Source organism: Gouania willdenowi, chromosome 19 (assembly GCF_900634775.1).
Source record: "Gouania willdenowi chromosome 19, fGouWil2.1, whole genome shotgun sequence".
In the NCBI taxonomy this organism is placed as follows: Eukaryota; Metazoa; Chordata; class Actinopteri; order Blenniiformes; family Gobiesocidae; genus Gouania; species Gouania willdenowi.
This window is the reverse complement of record NC_041062.1, coordinates 26,754,669-26,773,956: the sequence shown is the minus strand read 5'-3', so window position 1 is coordinate 26,773,956 and position 19,288 is coordinate 26,754,669. Positions and strand designations below refer to the sequence as shown.

General features: G+C 39.7%; 1 protein-coding gene across 4 annotated transcripts in view; it reads left to right on the top strand.

Annotated features, from left to right (window-relative positions):
• myocd (myocardin) overlaps nucleotides 1–19,288 on the top strand; it is a 43,150-nt gene that overhangs the window by 9,458 nt on the left and 14,404 nt on the right. For all 4 annotated transcript variants that reach the window (XM_028476426.1, XM_028476428.1, XM_028476427.1 and 1 more), the window contains exon 2: nucleotides 9,160–9,225. In XM_028476426.1, coding sequence (XP_028332227.1) covers nucleotides 9,160–9,225 — 66 coding nt within the window. The remainder of the gene's footprint in view (nucleotides 1–9,159; nucleotides 9,226–19,288) is intronic.

Sequence of the window (19,288 nt, the reverse complement as noted above, 5' to 3'; positions counted from 1 at the left end):
TGTGACAAATTGCTATTTAATGAAGGGAAATATTGTCATAATTTGAGGAAATTTTAAATATTTTGTCAGAATTTTGAGGGTTTTTTAACAGTTTAACACCAAAAATGGCTGCAATCATGAAATATGAGCATCAGGAGTTAATTTACACAAACAATGATTCATGTTTTCTCTGTCATTTTTTACTTACTCCTGCAGGCCAAATTGGATGCGTCAAAGGGCCGGGTTTGGCCCCCGGGCCATGAGTTTGATACAGGTGCTTGAAAGCATCCAGTATGCCCGCAGGAGAAATTAAAAATGATGGAGAAAATCACACAACGGCAGTCATTTGTTGAAAGAACTCTGAACTTTTCCAAAATCCTTTATTGTTCTTCCAATTTTCTTACACTAGTACAGAGCCCGTCAGAAGTATGAATTCATGTGGAGCATAAGGGGTATAATTGCATATTTTTGTATCTTTCTGTTGTCTTTTTGTGCAATTTTTGTATAAATATTGTTTAGTTTTTAGTTTTATTTTACTCATTTAGTATATTTTTATTATAAATACTGTGTGTGTGTGTGTGTGTGTGTGTGTGTGTGTGTGTGTGTGTGTGTGTGTGTGTGTGTGTGTGTGTGTGTGTGTGTGTGTGTGTGTGTGTGCGTGCGTGCGTGCGTGCGTGCGTGCGTGCGTGTGTGTGTCAGCCATCTCCTCCGTGCGTTATTTATCACACACATGCGCTTCTTGCACATAATCCGCTGCAGGTTGTTAAGAGAGACACGGTAACTACGGTAACCAGTTAAGTCAACTATTCATCAACATATATGTCTATGCTGTACAACCCCTCGACTAACAGAGACAGTTGGTCACACCAGTGCCACCACTGGATAAGTTTGTGCAGAGCCCTGATAATAATAAATATGTTGATATAATATTAATACTGAAAGTAGTAATAGTAATAAAAGTAATGTAATGATATTAATGGTAATAATTACAATAACAAAATAATAATGCACTAAAAACAATATTGATTATAAACAATATTAAATAATTATAAGGTAATATAATGATAATATAGCAATGCTAATAATACAATGAGAACACCAGTAACTATAATAAAAATATATATTAATAATGAAAAAGAATATAATGGTAATTATAAGAATAGCAATAACTTTAATACAATAGTAAAATTATACAATGTGTGTGTGTGTGTGTGTGTGTGTGCGTGTGTGTAAAAAAAAGAGACCTGAAAGTCCCACAAAAATAAATGTTTTTCAACACCAAAGTCACAAATCTCTCTCAACGGCTCTGTGTGAGTTCACCTGTACATCCCGATGTAGTGCACACACGCACACGCATCAGCCGTGTGTGTGTGTTTGTTTACATTGTAGCTGCTAGCATCTTTCTTAGCACATAGTAGAATATGAGAAGAAACACTCACCGTTGCACAGAACAAACAATAATCATAGAGGACCATCCGCTCACAATAACGTTACATTCCTCTGTCTGAAGAAGCAGAATGTTTGTGATGTAATCGGCTAACGACCATCAGCACAGGCACCGCCCACACTCATGGAGATGAAGGAGGAAGTGACGTCTGTGACCCGAGATTTAAAGTAAGTTTGGAATTATAGGAATAATATTAAATAACCATGAAATATTAACTTAAATGACGGTACAAAAACCTTTTTAATATCGACCTTTTTTTTTTTTAACCCAAACAACTGCGACACGGTGACGTCATGAACCTGGAACCGGAAGTGGCGATAGATATAGATGGTGCACTAGCGCCCCCTCACACCCTGAGGTCAAAAGCTGAATAGGTTTCATTTCGGGGCCGTTCAGAAGTGAAATAATATTAAAATAAACATTTTGAAATGACCAAATTACTCCAAAATAACAGATACACACTCAGGGTATTTGGAACCCGTTGACCGAGTTTCAGGTCCAACTCGCGCCGCGTCTGGGGAGATATTTGCTCCACACACACACACGCACGCACACACACAGACTTCCCTTGAATTATATAAAAATTAAGGAAATCCAGAAGACTGATATTTGATATCTATTGCTTGAATATCACGTATAATTTACACATGAAAGTGCAAACTGGAGGACTTTCATGTTGGAATTTGAATGTTTTCCTGCCGATAATCTGTGGCTTTTGCTTCATATTTGGCCCCTGGACTAAAAGAAGTTTGACAGCCCTGCCTTAGTGCTATAAAGTGTTGTATCTATGGCTTACTCTTAAATATCTAATAAGTGTCCCAGACGCTAGCAATAAAGAATGTCAGCTTTATGCATTAGTCTATTAGTGTAAAATAAACAGAGTATTTCATGGAGCGATGCTTGTTTATTACATGTTTGATCGGTGTGTCACTAACGCATTCCTGCGTTTGCTCAGGAACATTTTCAGGAGAATGTGTGTAACTAAAGTGACTCTGACGCGTGCTGCTAGCGCTGATGTGTTATTGTTACCTTGTTTCTTTCTAGTGTCTAAGGCACAGAATAGAAAATCAATCTGTTGGTTTGTGTGATTATCACCACTTCACCAAAGCACAGATCCTTTATTTACAATATAAATCTGACAGTGTGTAAATAAGTCCTTTGTTGCCATAAAAGTCAACAGTGAGAGTGGCCGAGGGGGCTGTGGTGATCATGTGATCACAGTCTGCTTTGGGTTTTCAGGACGGAAACCCTTTGACTTTGGGTTTTATTACAGAAACCTTTTGACTTTAGGTTTTTAATAAAGAAACCCTTTGAACTTTCAGGTTTCAGGACAGCAACCCTTTGATCTTTGGGTTTTTAAGATGGAAACCCTTTGACCTTTGGTGTTTTTTAGGACAGAAACGATTTAACTCTGGGTTTTTAGGACAAAAACTGTTTGACTTTGGGTTTTTAAAAAGAAACCCTTTGAACATTTGGTTTTTAGGACAGAAACCCTTTGATTTTAGGTTTTTAGGACAGAAACCCTTTGATTTTAGGTTTTTAGGACAGAAACCCTTTGATTTTAGGTTTTTGGGACAGAAACCTTTTGACCTGAATTAAGCTTTAAGAGTAAAGAGTAGATTGTAGTGCAGCTGTAGAGCTTTAACAGACACAGACACAGCTTGGACAGAAACCCTTTGATCTTTGGGTTTTTAGGACAGAAACCTTTGATCTTTGTTTTTTTAGGACTGAAACCATTTGAACAAAAGAGAAAAAAGAACTTAAATCCAGTGAGGCACTGACTCTTTTGGGATGTGTTCACAACGATGAATCCTAGAGTGTTTAAAATGCTGATAGTCCACCTGGTTTGGTCTGATGGTCCTCCTCGTTTGGTCAGTGTGAACACAAACCAAGTCTAGAGTGGATCAAACAGGAGAATTCTAAAATGATTGTTTCTGTGGGTCTCAGAGCGTTTCCAATCAAAGTCAGGAGTGACTGTGAACACAACCGCTCTCAGAGCGGATCAAAAGCAGGAAATATCAGAGATGATGTAGAGCGCACAGGATTGTGGGTGATCAGGAGAACCAGTCTTTTATCCTCCTATTATCCTCAAATACTACTAACACATTTTACCGTTGGGGATCCCATGGATATTTGCCTCCAGAAAATTATTTTAAGAAAATTGTTGACCAAGTTTTAGTGTCAGACACTTTGTTTATTAGTTGAATCCATAAATAATCCCTTGATAATGAAACCTTGACCTGTTCTCTAGCGCCACCATCAGGACAAACGTTTACATTAGAATTAATTTATCATAAATATTTTTCATCCAAATCTTCTCAAATTTACTCACAATATCAATGAACCCTATTGGTTGTGGTGATGATATGACTTTTGAGTTGTTCTCTGAACTTAAACCTAGACAAACCAAGGAGATCAAATGATCAGTGATCAGTCCATCACTGAACCATTCAGACCCAGTCACCACTAAACCATTCACACCCAGTCACCACTAAACCATTCACACCCAGTCACCACTAAACCATTCACACCCAGTCACCATTAAACCATTCACACCCAGTCACCATTAAACCATTCAGACCCAGTCACCACTAAACCATTCACACCCAGTCACCATTAAACCATTCACACCCAGTCACCATTAAACCATGCACACCCAGTCACCACTAAACCATTCACACCCAGTCACCATTAAACCATTCACACCCAGTCACCATTAAACCATTCACACAGAGTCACCATTAAACCATTCACACCCAGTCACCATTAAACCATTCACACCCAGTCACCATTAAACCATTCACACCCAGTCACCACTAAACCATTCACACCCAGTCACCATTAAACCATTCACACCCAGTCACCATTAAACCATTCACACCCAGTCACCATTAAACCATTCACACCCAGTCACCATTAAACCATTCACACCCAGTCACCACTAAACCATTCACACCCAGTCACCATTAAACCATTCACACCCAGTCACCATTAAACCATTCACACCCAGTCACCATTAAACCATTCACACCCAGTCACCATTAAACCATTCACACCCAGTCACCACTAAACGAGAGAAAAAACAGACTGAGAATCTGAAACTATAAGAGTTTATTATTCATCATTTGATTGACAACAGACAGTGGATTATGTTTTAATCTCTTTACATCAAATCTGGCACATATTTCATTTGAGGTAAAAATTAATTCCAATTGAGCTAATTTTGTTCATGTTGGTGTTGTTCGCTTGTTGGATCGATAAGTTCCAGGCAGAAGTCTCTCGACCAATGAGATCAGCCGGACGGTGGTTTCACCTCTTTGGTTTCATTACCATTAAAACACATTTATTTACAGTCTATTTTTGACTTCCATAGTAATATCAGACAATGTGCACGCTGTTGTGACAGGGGGCGGAGTTAGTAGTGTCAGACCAATCACAGAGAAACTGTGGAGAGAAACTTATGTCACTATTGAGGAATAATTCTTTAAAAATATGAAGAATTTAAATCCATAATTCAGACTAAAAACAACACTGTTAGGTGTAATGCAGGAATTGATGTGTTAATGATTAAATTAGTGAGATTATATAATAATCTCAATCACAAGCGCATTGAGATTACTTTGTTGTAAATTGTGCTATACAAATGAAGTTAAATTTAATTTAATTGAATATTAATTCATGGAGAATAAACAGTTTGACTTTATTACAGCACACACGTGTTTCTATTCACATATCCCCCTCAGTCTGGGTGATCTGATTGGTCAGGAGGCGGGGCTTTACTACTCGCTCAGATCCGATCCACTTCATAACCTGGCCCAGACCAGGTTATGTGTTCAGCCTAAGTTACCATGGTGATTTAGTCTAAGTTACCATAGCGATTTAGTCTAAGTTACCATGGTGATTTAGTCTAAGTTACCATAGTGATTTAGTCTAAGTCACCATGGTGATTTAGTCTAAGTTACCATAGTGATTTAGTCTAAGTTACCATAGTGATTTAGTCTAAGTTACCATGGTGATTTAGTCTAAGTCACCATAGTGATTTAGTCTAAGTCACCATGGTGATTTAGTCTAAGTTACCATGGTGATTTAGTCTAAGTTACCATGGTGATTTAGTCTAAGTTACCATAGTGATTTAGTCTAAGTCACCATGGTGATTTAGTCTAAGTTACCATAGTGATTTAGTCTAAGTTACCATAGTGATTTAGTCTAAGTTACCATAGTGATTTAGTCTAAGTTACCATGGTGATTTAGTCTAAGTTACCATAGTGATTTAGTCTAAGTTACCATAGTGATTTAGTCTAAGTTACCATGGTGATTTAGTCTAAGTTACCATGGTGATTTAGTCTAAGTTACCATGGTGATTTAGTCTAAGTTACCATGGTGATTTAGTCTAAGTTACCATGGTGATTTAGTCTAAGTTACCATGGTGATTTAGTCTAAGTTACCATAGTGATTTAGTCTAAGTTACCATAGTGATTTAGTCTAAGTTACCATAGTGATTTAGTCTAAGTTACCATAGTGATTTAGTCTAAGTTACCATGGTGATTTAGTCTAAGTTACCATAGTGATTTAGTCTAAGTTACCATGGTGATTTAGTCTAAATTACCATAGTGATTTAGTCTAAGTTACCATAGTGATTTAGTCTAAGTTACCATAGTGATTTAGTCTAAGTTACCATAGTGATTTAGTCTAAGTTACCATAGTGATTTAGTCTAAGTTACCATAGTGATTTAGTCTAAGTTACCATGGTGATTTAGTCTAAGTTACCATAGTGATTTAGTCTAAGTTACCATGGTGATTTAGTCTAAGTTACCATGGTGATTTAGTCTAAGTTACCATGGTGATTTAGTCTAAGTTACCATAGTGATTTAGTCTAAGTTACCATGGTGATTTAGTCTAAGTTACCATGGTGATTTAGTCTAAGTTACCATAGTGATTTAGTCTAAGTTACCATAGTGATTTAGTCTAAGTTACCATAGTGATTTAGTCTAAGTTACCATGGTGATTTAGTCTAAGTTACCATGGCGATTTAGTCTAAGTTACCATGGTGATTTAGTCTAAGTTACCATGGCGATTTAGTCTAAGTTACCATGATGATTTAGTCTAAGTTACCATGGTGATTTAGTCTAAGTTACCATAGTGATTTAGTCTAAGTTACCATAGTGATTTAGTCTAAGTTACCATGGTGATTTAGTCTAAGTTACCATGGCGATTTAGTCTAAGTTACCATGGTGATTTAGTCTAAGTTACCATGGCGATTTAGTCTAAGTTACCATGGTGATTTAGTCTAAGTTACCATAGTGATTTAGTCTAAGTTACCATAGTGATTTAGTCTAAGTTACCATGGTGATTTATTCTAAGTTACCATGGTGATTTAGTCTAAGTTACCATGGCGATTTAGTCTAAGTTACCATGGTGATTTAGTCTAAGTTACCATGGCGATTTAGTCTAAGTTACCATAGTGATTTAGTCTAAGTTACCATGGCGATTTAGTCTAAGTTACCATAGTGATTTAGTCTAAGTCACCATGGCGATTTAGTCTAAGTTACCATAGTGATTTAGTCTAAGTTACCATGGTGATTTAGTCTAAGTCACCATAGTGATTTAGTCTAAGTCACCATGGTGATTTAGTCTAAGTTACCATGGTGATTTAGTCTAAGTTACCATGGTGATTTAGTCTAAGTCACCATAGTGATTTAGTCTAAGTTACCATGGTGATTTAGTCTAAGTTACCATGGTGATTTAGTCTAAGTTACCATAGTGATTTAGTCTAAGTTACCATAGTGATTTAGTCTAAGTTACCATAGTGATTTAGTCTAAGTTACCATGGTGATTTAGTCTAAGTTACCATAGTGATTTAGTCTAAGTTACCATGGTGATTTAGTCTAAGTTACCATGGTGATTTAGTCTAAGTTACCATGGTGATTTAGTCTAAGTTACCATGGTGATTTAGTCTAAGTTACCATAGTGATTTAGTCTAAGTTACCATAGTGATTTAGTCTAAGTTACCATAGTGATTTAGTCTAAGTTACCATAGTGATTTAGTCTAAGTTACCATGGTGATTTAGTCTAAGTTACCATAGTGATTTAGTCTAAGTTACCATAGTGATTAGTCTAAGTTACCATAGTGATTTAGTCTAAGTTACCATAGTGATTTAGTCTAAGTTACCATAGTGATTTAGTCTAAGTTACCATAGTGATTTAGTCTAAGTTACCATGGTGATTTAGTCTAAGTTACCATAGTGATTTAGTCTAAGTTACCATAGTGATTTAGTCTAAGTTACCATAGTGATTTAGTCTAAGTTACCATAGTGATTTAGTCTAAATTACCATAGTGATTTAGTCTAAGTTACCATAGTGATTTAGTCTAAGTTACCATGGTGATTTAGTCTAAGTTACCATGGTGATTTAGTCTAAGTTACCATAGTGATTTAGTCTAAGTTACCATAGTGATTTAGTCTAAGTTACCATGGTGATTTAGTCTAAGTTACCATGGTGATTTAGTCTAAGTTACCATAGTGATTTAGTCTAAGTTACCATAGTGATTTAGTCTAAGTTACCATAGTGATTTAGTCTAAGTTACCATAGTGATTTAGTCTAAGTTACCATAGTGATTTAGTCTAGTTACCATGGTGATTTAGTCTAAGTTACCATAGTGATTTAGTCTAAGTTACCATAGTGATTTAGTCTAAGTTACCATAGTGATTTAGTCTAAGTTACCATAGTGATTTAGTCTAAGTTACCATGGTGATTTAGTCTAAGTTACCATGGTGATTTAGTCTAAGTTACCATGGTGATTTAGTCTAAGTTACCATAGTGATTTAGTCTAAGTTACCATAGTGATTTAGTCTAAGTTACCATAGTGATTTAGTCTAAGTTACCATAGTGATTTAGTCTAAGTTACCATGGTGATTTAGTCTAAGTTACCATGGTGATTTAGTCTAAGTTACCATAGTGATTTAGTCTAAGTTACCATAGTGATTTAGTCTAAGTTACCATGGTGATTTCTCCTACTTGCTGAACAATCATATTTTCTGTTTTAATGCAGGACAGGATTTTCTAACTTTTTACACGTAGAATACATTTAATGTTTAAAAGTTGACTTTTGTCACATGACATTCAACTCAACAGTCATTTTCTATGTTTTCTTTGGGTGAAGCTCAACATTAGATGTAGAGCCACATGTGGTGCCTACGTCTATGAATCATGAGGGCAGAAGTAGTATAAAACATTTATATATAATCATATATTTATGATTAATAACATCTCATCATGAGCAGCTTCACAATCTGACAGAGACAGAAAGAAGAAAGAAGTCAGCCACAGAATCACAGACATGGAGGAGGCTCTGTGTTTATGACCCACACACACACACACACACACACACACACACAGAGAGAGAGAGGAACGTGCACACACGCTGTGGACCACACACACACTGCTGTGTAAATGTGTTTAAAAGCAGGAGTTGTGTTTATCTGTTTATCATTGTCTACATCCTGCACACACACATTATTTATATATATATATATACAGTATATACATATATAAGTTGTGTTGTGTGCAGTTGTGTGTTGTATGTTTTATGAATACATACACACATGTACATATGGCTGTGCATTTGGAGCACGATACAGTTTTTCTTTATTTGAATGTGGTAAAGTTATAGATATTTTGAAAAGGATAATAACTGTTAAAGTTCTAAAGAATCCCCCCTCCCCCCCCCCCTCCAGTCCTACAGTTCAGACTACAGCAGAGGAGGACGCGAGAGCAGCTGGTAAACCACAGCATCATGCCTCGTGAGTAATCACACACACACACACACACACACTTCACGTATAGATAGGTAATCTCAGTATGAACACTTTCCTGTGAGTATCAGTTCGTCACAGACTGACCTTGATGTTGGTTGTCCCTCATTTAACCTTTCACACACACACACACACACACACACACACACACACACACACACACACACACACACACTAATAATAATCTGTAAGCACACAATAAAGCATCTTATTCAGAATTATCACTGGATTCATTAATTAATTAATTAGCTCGACTGACATTTTCAGTACGAAACCAATCTGTTATTTTTTTGTGAAAATAAATCTATCAAACATGTTCTGATTGAACATATACCAGTAATATAACATATTGATCAACTTTAATGAGTGAGCGTGAGAGGATGAACAGAACTCTGGGTTTAAGTTTCATGTTTGTCAAAGATGAAAATCCACAGAAGTACGTGTTGGTGAAGAGCATCAAAGATCTGACAGTACGTTTAGCTAGCGCAGAGCAACGTAGCATTAGTCATATTTACACTTGTTTAAATAAGATCTTAATAAGTTTCTCCATCACCACTAGAGAAATGCTGCTCTATATATTCTATACTTTACAGTATTGTCATGATGTAGAACTGTAGAACATCATAAATAGGAACACGGCTTCATTTGACCAACTTTACTCTCTCCTTCTTTAAGTTGCTATTGGATTTATTCCATAATAAGGCTTTAAAACTTTATTGTTACAAGAATGAGAAATAATAATAACAGTTAAATTGGTACATTTGTTTTCGTTTTTTTATTTGTGAAGCAAAACACTTTTACAAACATTTGTTACTCTTCATTGGGTTTGTGTTTTTGTTTTAAATGTTTCATATATCTGTATGGTATCGTGAGTTAACTCTTCTGTTACATCACAAGCCAATACTCAAATTGATCCAATGATATCAGAGCAAATCGTACATACTTTTATTTATGTTATTAAAGCTCTGATTGGCTCAGACTGTCACAGAGTGGTGGTGGTGTGGACCCAATGCAGAGAGAGATGGAGGTAGCGCGGGTCGTCATCCATTTTAAGAACAAAACCCAAACAAGGAAGCACAGGGAAAACTGGGAGCAGGGAACAAAACGCCACAGGATATAAGGAGTCATCTCAAAGTGCTGAACAAAATATAAAGTCTACAGTAAAAAGTAAGAACCCAACAAGATCATGAACAAACAGTTAGTGACAGTGGGAATAAAAAACTCTCTTTTTATAGGAATAAATCTCCTTTAGAACCAGGTTCAGAGGTGGAGAACATCTGCTGTGACTGGTTAGGGTTAGTGAACAAACAGAATAGAATAGAAGGATAGACCATCAGAATGTTCTAGACTAGTTAAGCTGTGAACCATTGATCAGGAACCACCAGCTCCAGCATCAAAAACACCTGAAACAGAAAAGAGAACCCTCAGAGTTAGAGGAGAAGACACAGACTGCAGAACAACATGATACACTATGATACACTCGTTCCTAGTGGTTATGTTAATATTAAACGTATTACAGTTTCCTCCATAATCTGAAATGTTGCCACTACAGACGAGGTTTCAATCTTGTACTGATCACATGTATTGATCTACTGTATGTGGTGGACATCAGTGTAAATGGTGTGAAGCAGTGTGAAGCAGTCACAACTCAAACATACTGACATCACTAGGGGGTGGAGCCACGAGCAGGAAAGACAAGAGTTAACGCAGGAGGTCAGAATAAACAAAGACAGAATAACGGAAAGAGAACCACAAGGTCTAGATAACAACAGAACCTCACACAGTTCTCGCTCTACTTCAGGTCGTCCTGTCTCTTCTGAACCAGACCTAGACAGACTAATGTTGATTTGAGTCATTGACTCACTTTGTGTTTCTTCTCCTTTTATTCAAATCAGAATCAATAACGAACTGAATCGTTAAATCCAAAATGGAATCATTCTCTGGTCATTTACGCTTTGAGACGTGCAGGATGAATTATATGTCTAGTGTTTGACAAACATGGACCACACATGGACCAATCAGAGTGAGGCTCTGGACAAATTGAGAACAAGTGTTTTGGTTTATGAAGGACCTGGACTACAAACAGCTGCTGTGATGAGAAGCATTTTCCTGACTTTCACTAGTTCTAGATCATTGAACATGACGTGTGGTCAGAAAATGAAGCAGTAATATGATCTGAGATGGTCTGTTAGTGCACAAATGAAGAGCAGATGTTCTGCTCTGTGAGGTAGTCAATCTAAACTGAGGAGCACGTGCAGAGGAGACCAGATGGAGACACAGGTCCACAGGTAGAAACAGGTGAAACATCCAGTGATGGATGGACAGACGGGTCTGTGACCCTCAAGGAACGCTCGTGTTCTGTTTACAGCACAGACACGTCACTACGTTCCATCAGTGGTGATAAGAACACGTTCAGGTTATTTAGCTTCACAGGCTAACGCGCTAAATACTAGAAATCAATTGTAAATATTGATGAGAGTGAGTTTGTTTAGTGTACGACATGATACAGCTGACATACTGTACACACTTCTAACAGGGGGTCTATACAGGGGGGTCTATACGGGGGGTCTATACAGAGGGTCTATACAGGGGGGTCTATACAGGGGGTCTATACAGAGGGTCTATACAGGGGGGTCTATACAGGGGGTCTATACAGGGGGGTCTATACAGGGGGTCTATACAGGGGGGTCTATACAGAGGGTCTATACAGGGGGGTCTATACAGGGGGTCTATACAGGGGGGTCTGTACAGGGGGTCTATACAGAGGGTCTATACAGGGGGTCTATACAGGGGGTCTATACAGGGGGGTCTATACAGTGGGTCTATACAGGGGGGTCTATACAGGGGGTCTATACAGAGGGTCTATACAGGGGGGTCTGTACAGGGGGTCTATACAGAGGGTCTATACAGGGGGGTCTATACAGGGGGTCTATACAGGGGGGTCTATACAGTGGGTCTATACAGTGGGGTCTATACGGGGGGTCTAAACAGGGGGGTCTATACAGAGGGTCTATACATGGGGGGTTTAAACAGGGGGTCTAAACAGGGGGGTCTATACAGGGGGTCTATACAGGGGGGTCTATACAGAGGGTCTAAACAGAGGGTCTAAACAGGGGGGTCTACACAGAGGGTCTAAACAGGGGGGTATAAACAGGGGGGTCTAAACAGGGGGTCTATACGGGGGGTCTAAACAGGGGGTCTATACAGGGGGTCTATACAGGGGGGTCTATACAGAGGGTCTATACAGGGGGGTCTATACAGGGGGGTCTATACAGAGGGTCTATACATGGGGGGTTTAAACAGGGGGTCTAAACAGGGGGGTCTATACAGGGGGGTCTATACAGAGGGTCTAAACAGGGGGGTCTACACAGAGGGTCTAAACAGGGGGGTATAAACAGGGGGGTCTAAACAGGGGGTCTATACAGGGGGTCTATACAGGGGGTCTATACAGAGGGTCTATACAGGGGGGTCTATACAGGGGGGTCTATACAGAGGGTCTATACATGGGGGGTTTAAACAGGGGGTCTAAACAGGGGGTCTATACAGGGGGGTCTATACAGGGGGTCTAAACAGAGGGTCTAAACAGAGGGTCTAAACAGGGGGGTATAAACAGGGGGGTCTAAACAGAGGGTCTAAACAGAGGGTCTAAACAGGGGGGTCTACACAGAGGGTCTAAACAGGGGGGTCTAAACAGGGGGGTCTAAACAGGGGGTCTAAACAGGGGGGTCTAAACAGGGGGTATAAACAGGGGGGTCTAAACAGGGGGTCTAAACAGGGGGGTCTAAACAGGGGGTCTAAACAGGGGGGTCTAAACAGGGGGTCTAAACAGAGGGTCTAAACAGGGGGTATAAACAGGGGGTATAAACAGGGGGTCTAAACAGGGGGGTCTAAACAGGGGGTCTTTGGAAGGCCCAGGATTAGTAAAATGAGATCTGGCTCCAGGCTTCAGATAAACAGCAGTAAGTGTGCGGGGGGAACACAACCCAGAGGCCCTATCACTGTGTGTCACTCTGGGGGAGTCTGTCACAGATAAGGCTCAGGGAGCAGCCACGTGATTGGCTGAAAGGATCCCAGCGTCGTTTAAAAAAAGACTTTTCAATTGTTTTTTTATCTGCTGATTACAGCAGCGTTGGAAACAGTTGCAGTGACTTTTATTTGAGTGAAATTGTGCGTTGGAACATTCCTGTAGCTGCCATAGATCCTTCAGATGGTGTTATTGGGTCTGTAGTGTGTATACTGTAGTGTGTATACTCTATTTACTCAACATCTGCTGTTTATTAGTCTCGACCTCCGTCTACGAGGCCTGACTGGCGTGTGGCCTGGAGGAAGCCTCAGCGAGCCCCACTTTACGGCCCTTTCTCCTGCACTCAGCGGCTAACGCTAACGCTAACCCCGGCATGCCACAGCGCTTTGATCCATAGACATGAAGGAAATAATCCCATACATAACACCTGATGTTACTCAGCAGTGTTTACTGCAGGCAAACATCAGCAGACGTACGGACGTGATACGTCAGTTAAAGTCAGCTGTTTAAAAAAAAAGTTCAATGTTTAAAGTCAGCTGGACAGTGTTACTGTCAGTGTAGAGACAGTACATTTTAAACTAGTTAGTGTTTTTAATTAAAAATGAAAAACAATGCACATTGGGAGGGATTGCTTAAGAAGGTAATGTGGTATTGTTTAAATTTTATTCTAATTCTTCCTTTTTCTCTCACTGCTTTGAAATTGCCCAATACAGATTTATATATTCTAAATACTTTACATTAAATCTACAATTGTTACATTACCATTTCTCCAAATGAACAGAATTAATTTCTTGATTTCTTAGATTTTGCCCTGACAACATTATGACATAGTAGTAGACATTACAACATAGATACTGACTGATTTTAGGATTATTTACATGATCTCATTACACAGCCTCAGGTCAGCTGACCACATGGTTGTAGATGTTCCTCCAGAGTAACAATGTACCTGTGAACCTCTGCTTAAGACTTGTCTTAAAGGGCCAGTATTATGAAGAATTCACTTTCTAATGGTTTAGCTACATTACCATATGATATGCAGCCATATTATTAGATTATATATAAGATAGGAGGATTATTAGAACACACTAGTCATACTCAACCGTCCCATGATGCATTGGGAGCTGAATGTAAAACGGTCCTGGGACCAGCTTCAAGCTAATAATCCAACATCCCCTTTTCAAAATAAAACTTTTAACTCTTAATAGGGCTTTTATTTTGAAATAAACAGGAAGTGTAGTCAGTAGACCAATGGAGGGTCTCTGAAAATGTGTGAATGAAATATGTCTACGTGAGTTTTATGGATCAAATGAGCACATGTTGATATTCTACTTGGTCACTTTCTCACTTCAAATGTTTTCAGAACTTTCAAAGTAAAGGTGGAGAATCTTGGGAAACTTGGAAGTATCATATATAGTATATACTAGACTAAATGAGTTTGTAGTGTTTAGTACTTTAGTGGAACGTTTACATCACAGCCCTGGAAGCTACATCCGTTACCAGAATAAAATCAGACTGAGTTATTAAAGCTGAATCCTGGTTTTCCTTCCTAACCTGAAGAAGTAAAACATGTACGAGTGTATTAACACTGATACAGAGGCAACAGTGTTTGTTTAAATATATATTATATTATATTTATATACAGCGTGTTAGTGCTGAGACTTTATCACGTTGATTGCAATTAATGAATTGTCTTGTTTTATAATCGTGTTCATCAGAACTCAGTCATGGCTGGTGAATTGCAGAAATGTTTCTAGTAAAAGCAAGTAATGAGGAAATACGTTTGTTCTTTACTTTTAACCATGAAAAACAGTTGTACATTAGATTAATACTGGTTTGATATGGACAACAGAGTAAACCATATCTGTCAAGTGTCCCATTTTGGTCAAGAATCTCTCGTATTTTACCCTCTTTCCCACCATCTTCCCGTATTAGTATTTTCCCATAAATATCCTTTATTTTAATGTAATAATAATTAACTACTAAACTGAACGCCGTCACTAGCCTCGTGACAGTTCTCATTAGATTAGTGCTGACATCAGCAACAAACCCAGAAACAACAGAACAGAGATGATGAATGAAGACGTTCTGGTGATAAAAACTAAGAACTGGTGTAAATATGTTATAAAATATAACATAGAGTTTATCTTCATAAAGACCATCAGGATGTGACACAGTTACACGTTCTGTTAGATTAATAACTGATATTTTAACGTCTACCACAGCAGAAGGAACCACGTAAGTCACCATGAAAAATCATCCAATCACAAGCTCCACAAATATACACTGTTTATAAAGTGTTAAATAATGTAAAGTCTGTAATAAATGTGTTTAATAAGTCATTAGTGAATACCAGAGAACCACATGAGTGAGTATGAGAAATTATAATAAAATAAAATGTTAATGTCTAACTTAAAGACAATGTTAAATTAAATATTAAATGTGATGACTTGTATATAAACTATAAGTATATTAAATAAACACATGTGCTTCATATACACATTTATGTTTTTATTTAGGTTGTTTTATAATTTAGGAATTAGGGCTGGACGATGTATTGAGATTCAAGATGTATCAAGTTTTCTATTTTGGCGATATAGAAAACTATAATATTTCATAATATATATGTATATGTATATATGTATATATTATAGATTATTATGTATCAAAATAGTAGTTTTAAGAGTCGCTGCTTTTATTTCTCAGAACAACATGTAAAGCTCAGTTTGATGATTAATGAGTGTCACATATTGATCAGCTGTTTATTAATAAATGTCTCTGTGTAACATTTAGCATCAGTAAATTTAACCCAGAATAGTGGGCACCAGAAAATTTCCCTTATTTTCAAATCCAAAACTTGACAGGTATGGTGTAGACATATTGTTTATGTGTTGTTCCCTCAGCACAGGTTCTTTAATGTTCTGAGAGTCTTCAGAGCTCTTCCTCTCCCACTATTTCATTTAAAGTAAAGAACAGTTTGTTGTGACAGCGCCATCATTTATCACAGACACAACGTCATCCCACTGACCCCATGCCCATCTTTCTTCCTCACAATGCTAGCTAGCAGCATGTGTTAGTACTTCCTGTAAACATGTTGCATAAGGAAGCATTGGGTTGGTTTACACTCACTGAGGAAGAGGAGGAGGAGGAAGACCAGCTTATGGAGAAGAACAGCAGCTGTATTTAGGCTGGCCTCGTCCTTTAGACGTGACACTGAGTCCATCCTTGTGTTGTCAGTGTGTGTGTGTGTGTGTGTGTGTGTGTGTGTGTGTGTGTGTGTTTTAACCCTTTACCTTCAACCAATCAAACACAGTCATTGGTGGAGTTTGAGACTTAAATATATAATCACAACAACCATAATCTGTGTAACATATACAATAAAGCAAAAATGATTAGTAACATACATTTTTTTTTTCACTTTGTTTGCACATGCTGTCAAACGTCAACACTACAAGAAGTTCAATATTTTATAGACAGCAATGTATGTTTTGTTATTGCAATTAAAAAAAATAATTTATTTTATTGAATAATTGTGACCATCACCAGCGCTCCCTAAGGAAGGGTAAGAAACACTTTATTATAGGGAGGATGTAAAAAGGGAGAGCAGTGTTACACCTGGGTGAGGGGGAAGGGAACAGGGAGGAGGGAGTCAGGGTAGGAAATGAAAAGGGTGGGGGAGAGTTGATTATTTTAAAGTGAGAGTGAGATGTGAAGTTATAGTTGTGTATATTGTGCTTGTTCAGCCAGTCATGTGACAAGTGTGGAGAAATGTAAGGTGGTGACACCATAGAGATATATAAACACTAGATGACTTACTGTTAGACGATGGGGAGCGACGTAGCAACGTGGCAGCCATCAGACAGCTGGCCCCGCTCATTACATCGTTGTCAATGGTACTATTTAAATAACCATAACTTGCTCAATTTTCAACCAATTTTCAAACAGTTTGATTTGTTATAAACGTCGTAGACATAGCTGTCAAGTATCCCGTTTTGGCCGGGAAACTACCGTATTTCACTCCCCTTTCTTCCCGTATTGTTGTCCCATCAATTTCCATATTAACAAATATGAGCATTTTAATGTGAACAAAGACAAGCCTATCTGATTCTGATCAACCATTGTAGTTTGTATAGGTGGTATTTTGGATTTCTTGTACATCTCTTGAAACTGGAGACTTGACAGCTGAAATGCAATGGATACTGACGCTTGGTTGGTGCGGTGGGACGGGTCGTGGTGGAGAAATTCAGGTGTCCAGTTGCAACAACAAAAAATCTCGATTGTTGTCTCAGGCTTGATAACTTGCGTAAACAGTAGGGACACAACTATGTTGCAAAATTAAGTCATTTTTCAAAAGCAAAAGCGGCAATTTCAACATGTACATGCATCCTATGCCATACATACGTATAATAAGGTTTGTAATAAGGCAAATGTTTGTAAATCCATCAATATTTTTGTATAAGCTGATCACACACTTTCTAACAGCTACCGTAGAGCGCGTCAGAACGTCAGTTGTCTGAGGTAAGATGGCCGCCGTTGAGCTACGCTGGTGAATCCCGCTTGCGTCATCTAGTGTTTATATATTTATCTATGGGTGACACCTTACCGAGCTTAGGTATAATGGTGGACAGAGGGAAGGAGTGAGTGGTAATACCTAAAACTGGTATTTTTGATCAACGTGTCTAAAGTTAAGCCATGACGAGTTTTTCCCACAGCCCAAGGACAGTGCATCCATGACCAATGTTTGCGCCAGACCTGAGAACCCAAGCGCCACCCCGGCCTCGAAGATGCAGCCAGGCCAGCAGAAACAACAGGAGCCAAGGAGTCCCAGGCCAAGAGGCAGCCACCGCCCCCACACACACACCCGAGAAAGCCCCAAGGAGCCGAGGACCCAGTGCACCATGCCACCTACCCCAACCCCCAACCCCAAGGCCCGCCGCCAACTCCTACCCCCCACGACATCCACGCCCCATCACCCAACCCCCCGAGATCCCAATGGAGGAGCAAAGGCCCACGCCCAGCCAGGACCGCGCCGGGCAGTCAGCCAGCGGGGACCGGAACAGAAGCAGCCCGCCCAAAGATGACCACATCCCCAGTCACCTGGGGCACCAAGGGGATGCTTCAAATTGCCCCACCGGCTCCCCAGAGCATTGGCCGAGCCCCCCAGAGTGCCCCAGATCACACTTCATTGATGCCGCCCGCACAATGAGCCTTAGTTATCGTCAAAGTCAGGACCCCTCCAAGGGCCCCAGTCAGCTGAACTGCAGACTCCAGCCCCACAAGGCACAACCCAAGCAGGGTCGACTCCACGCCACAGGCATGCAAAAGCACGGCCCACGCCGCCCGCCCCAGAAGACCCCCGCTAAGACAGCAACTGCCACCCCTCAGCAGGCAGCATCACCCCAAAGGGGCATCCAACCTCGGCTCAGATGCCAGCACCTCCCCAGCATGCCCACACACTGTGGTGACCGCCCCAAGACAACAAGGAGGTTGTCTTGGAGTGCCTCTCCAATCCCCAATGGAGAGGCACTTCCCTATCCCCTGTGTGAATGTGTGTGTTTAGTGAATGCATGAGGTGCAATTAAAAAAAGGGGATGGGGGGGTGAACTGTGCTCCTTATGCAACCTTTGCGTTTATATGTGTATTTGGTGCATTAGCTCCGGAGGGTGGAGGCGCCGGTCATACCCTACGGGGGTGGTGTGTTGAGGTGTGTTTAAAATTGGAGGGATTGGTAGGGCAAATTGAGGTGGGAGTGCCGCCCCCGTACCACTGCATAGTAGCACAAGCGGTGCCCTCCCTACCCTCAGCCCCACCATCCTGCCCCTCAAGGGTTAGATAGGGGTGTAATGCCAAGTGAGCCAGACCAGCTGGAAGTGAAGTGTCCATGTAGGAGCCCGGCCCATCCATAGAGCGGGCCAACGGACAGGGTAGATGGCACAGACGGGCACACGGCACTATGGCCCCAGGGACGCGCCGAGCAACACAGCCGTAAACCCACCCCACGGCACCCCCCAAACTATATCAGCCCCA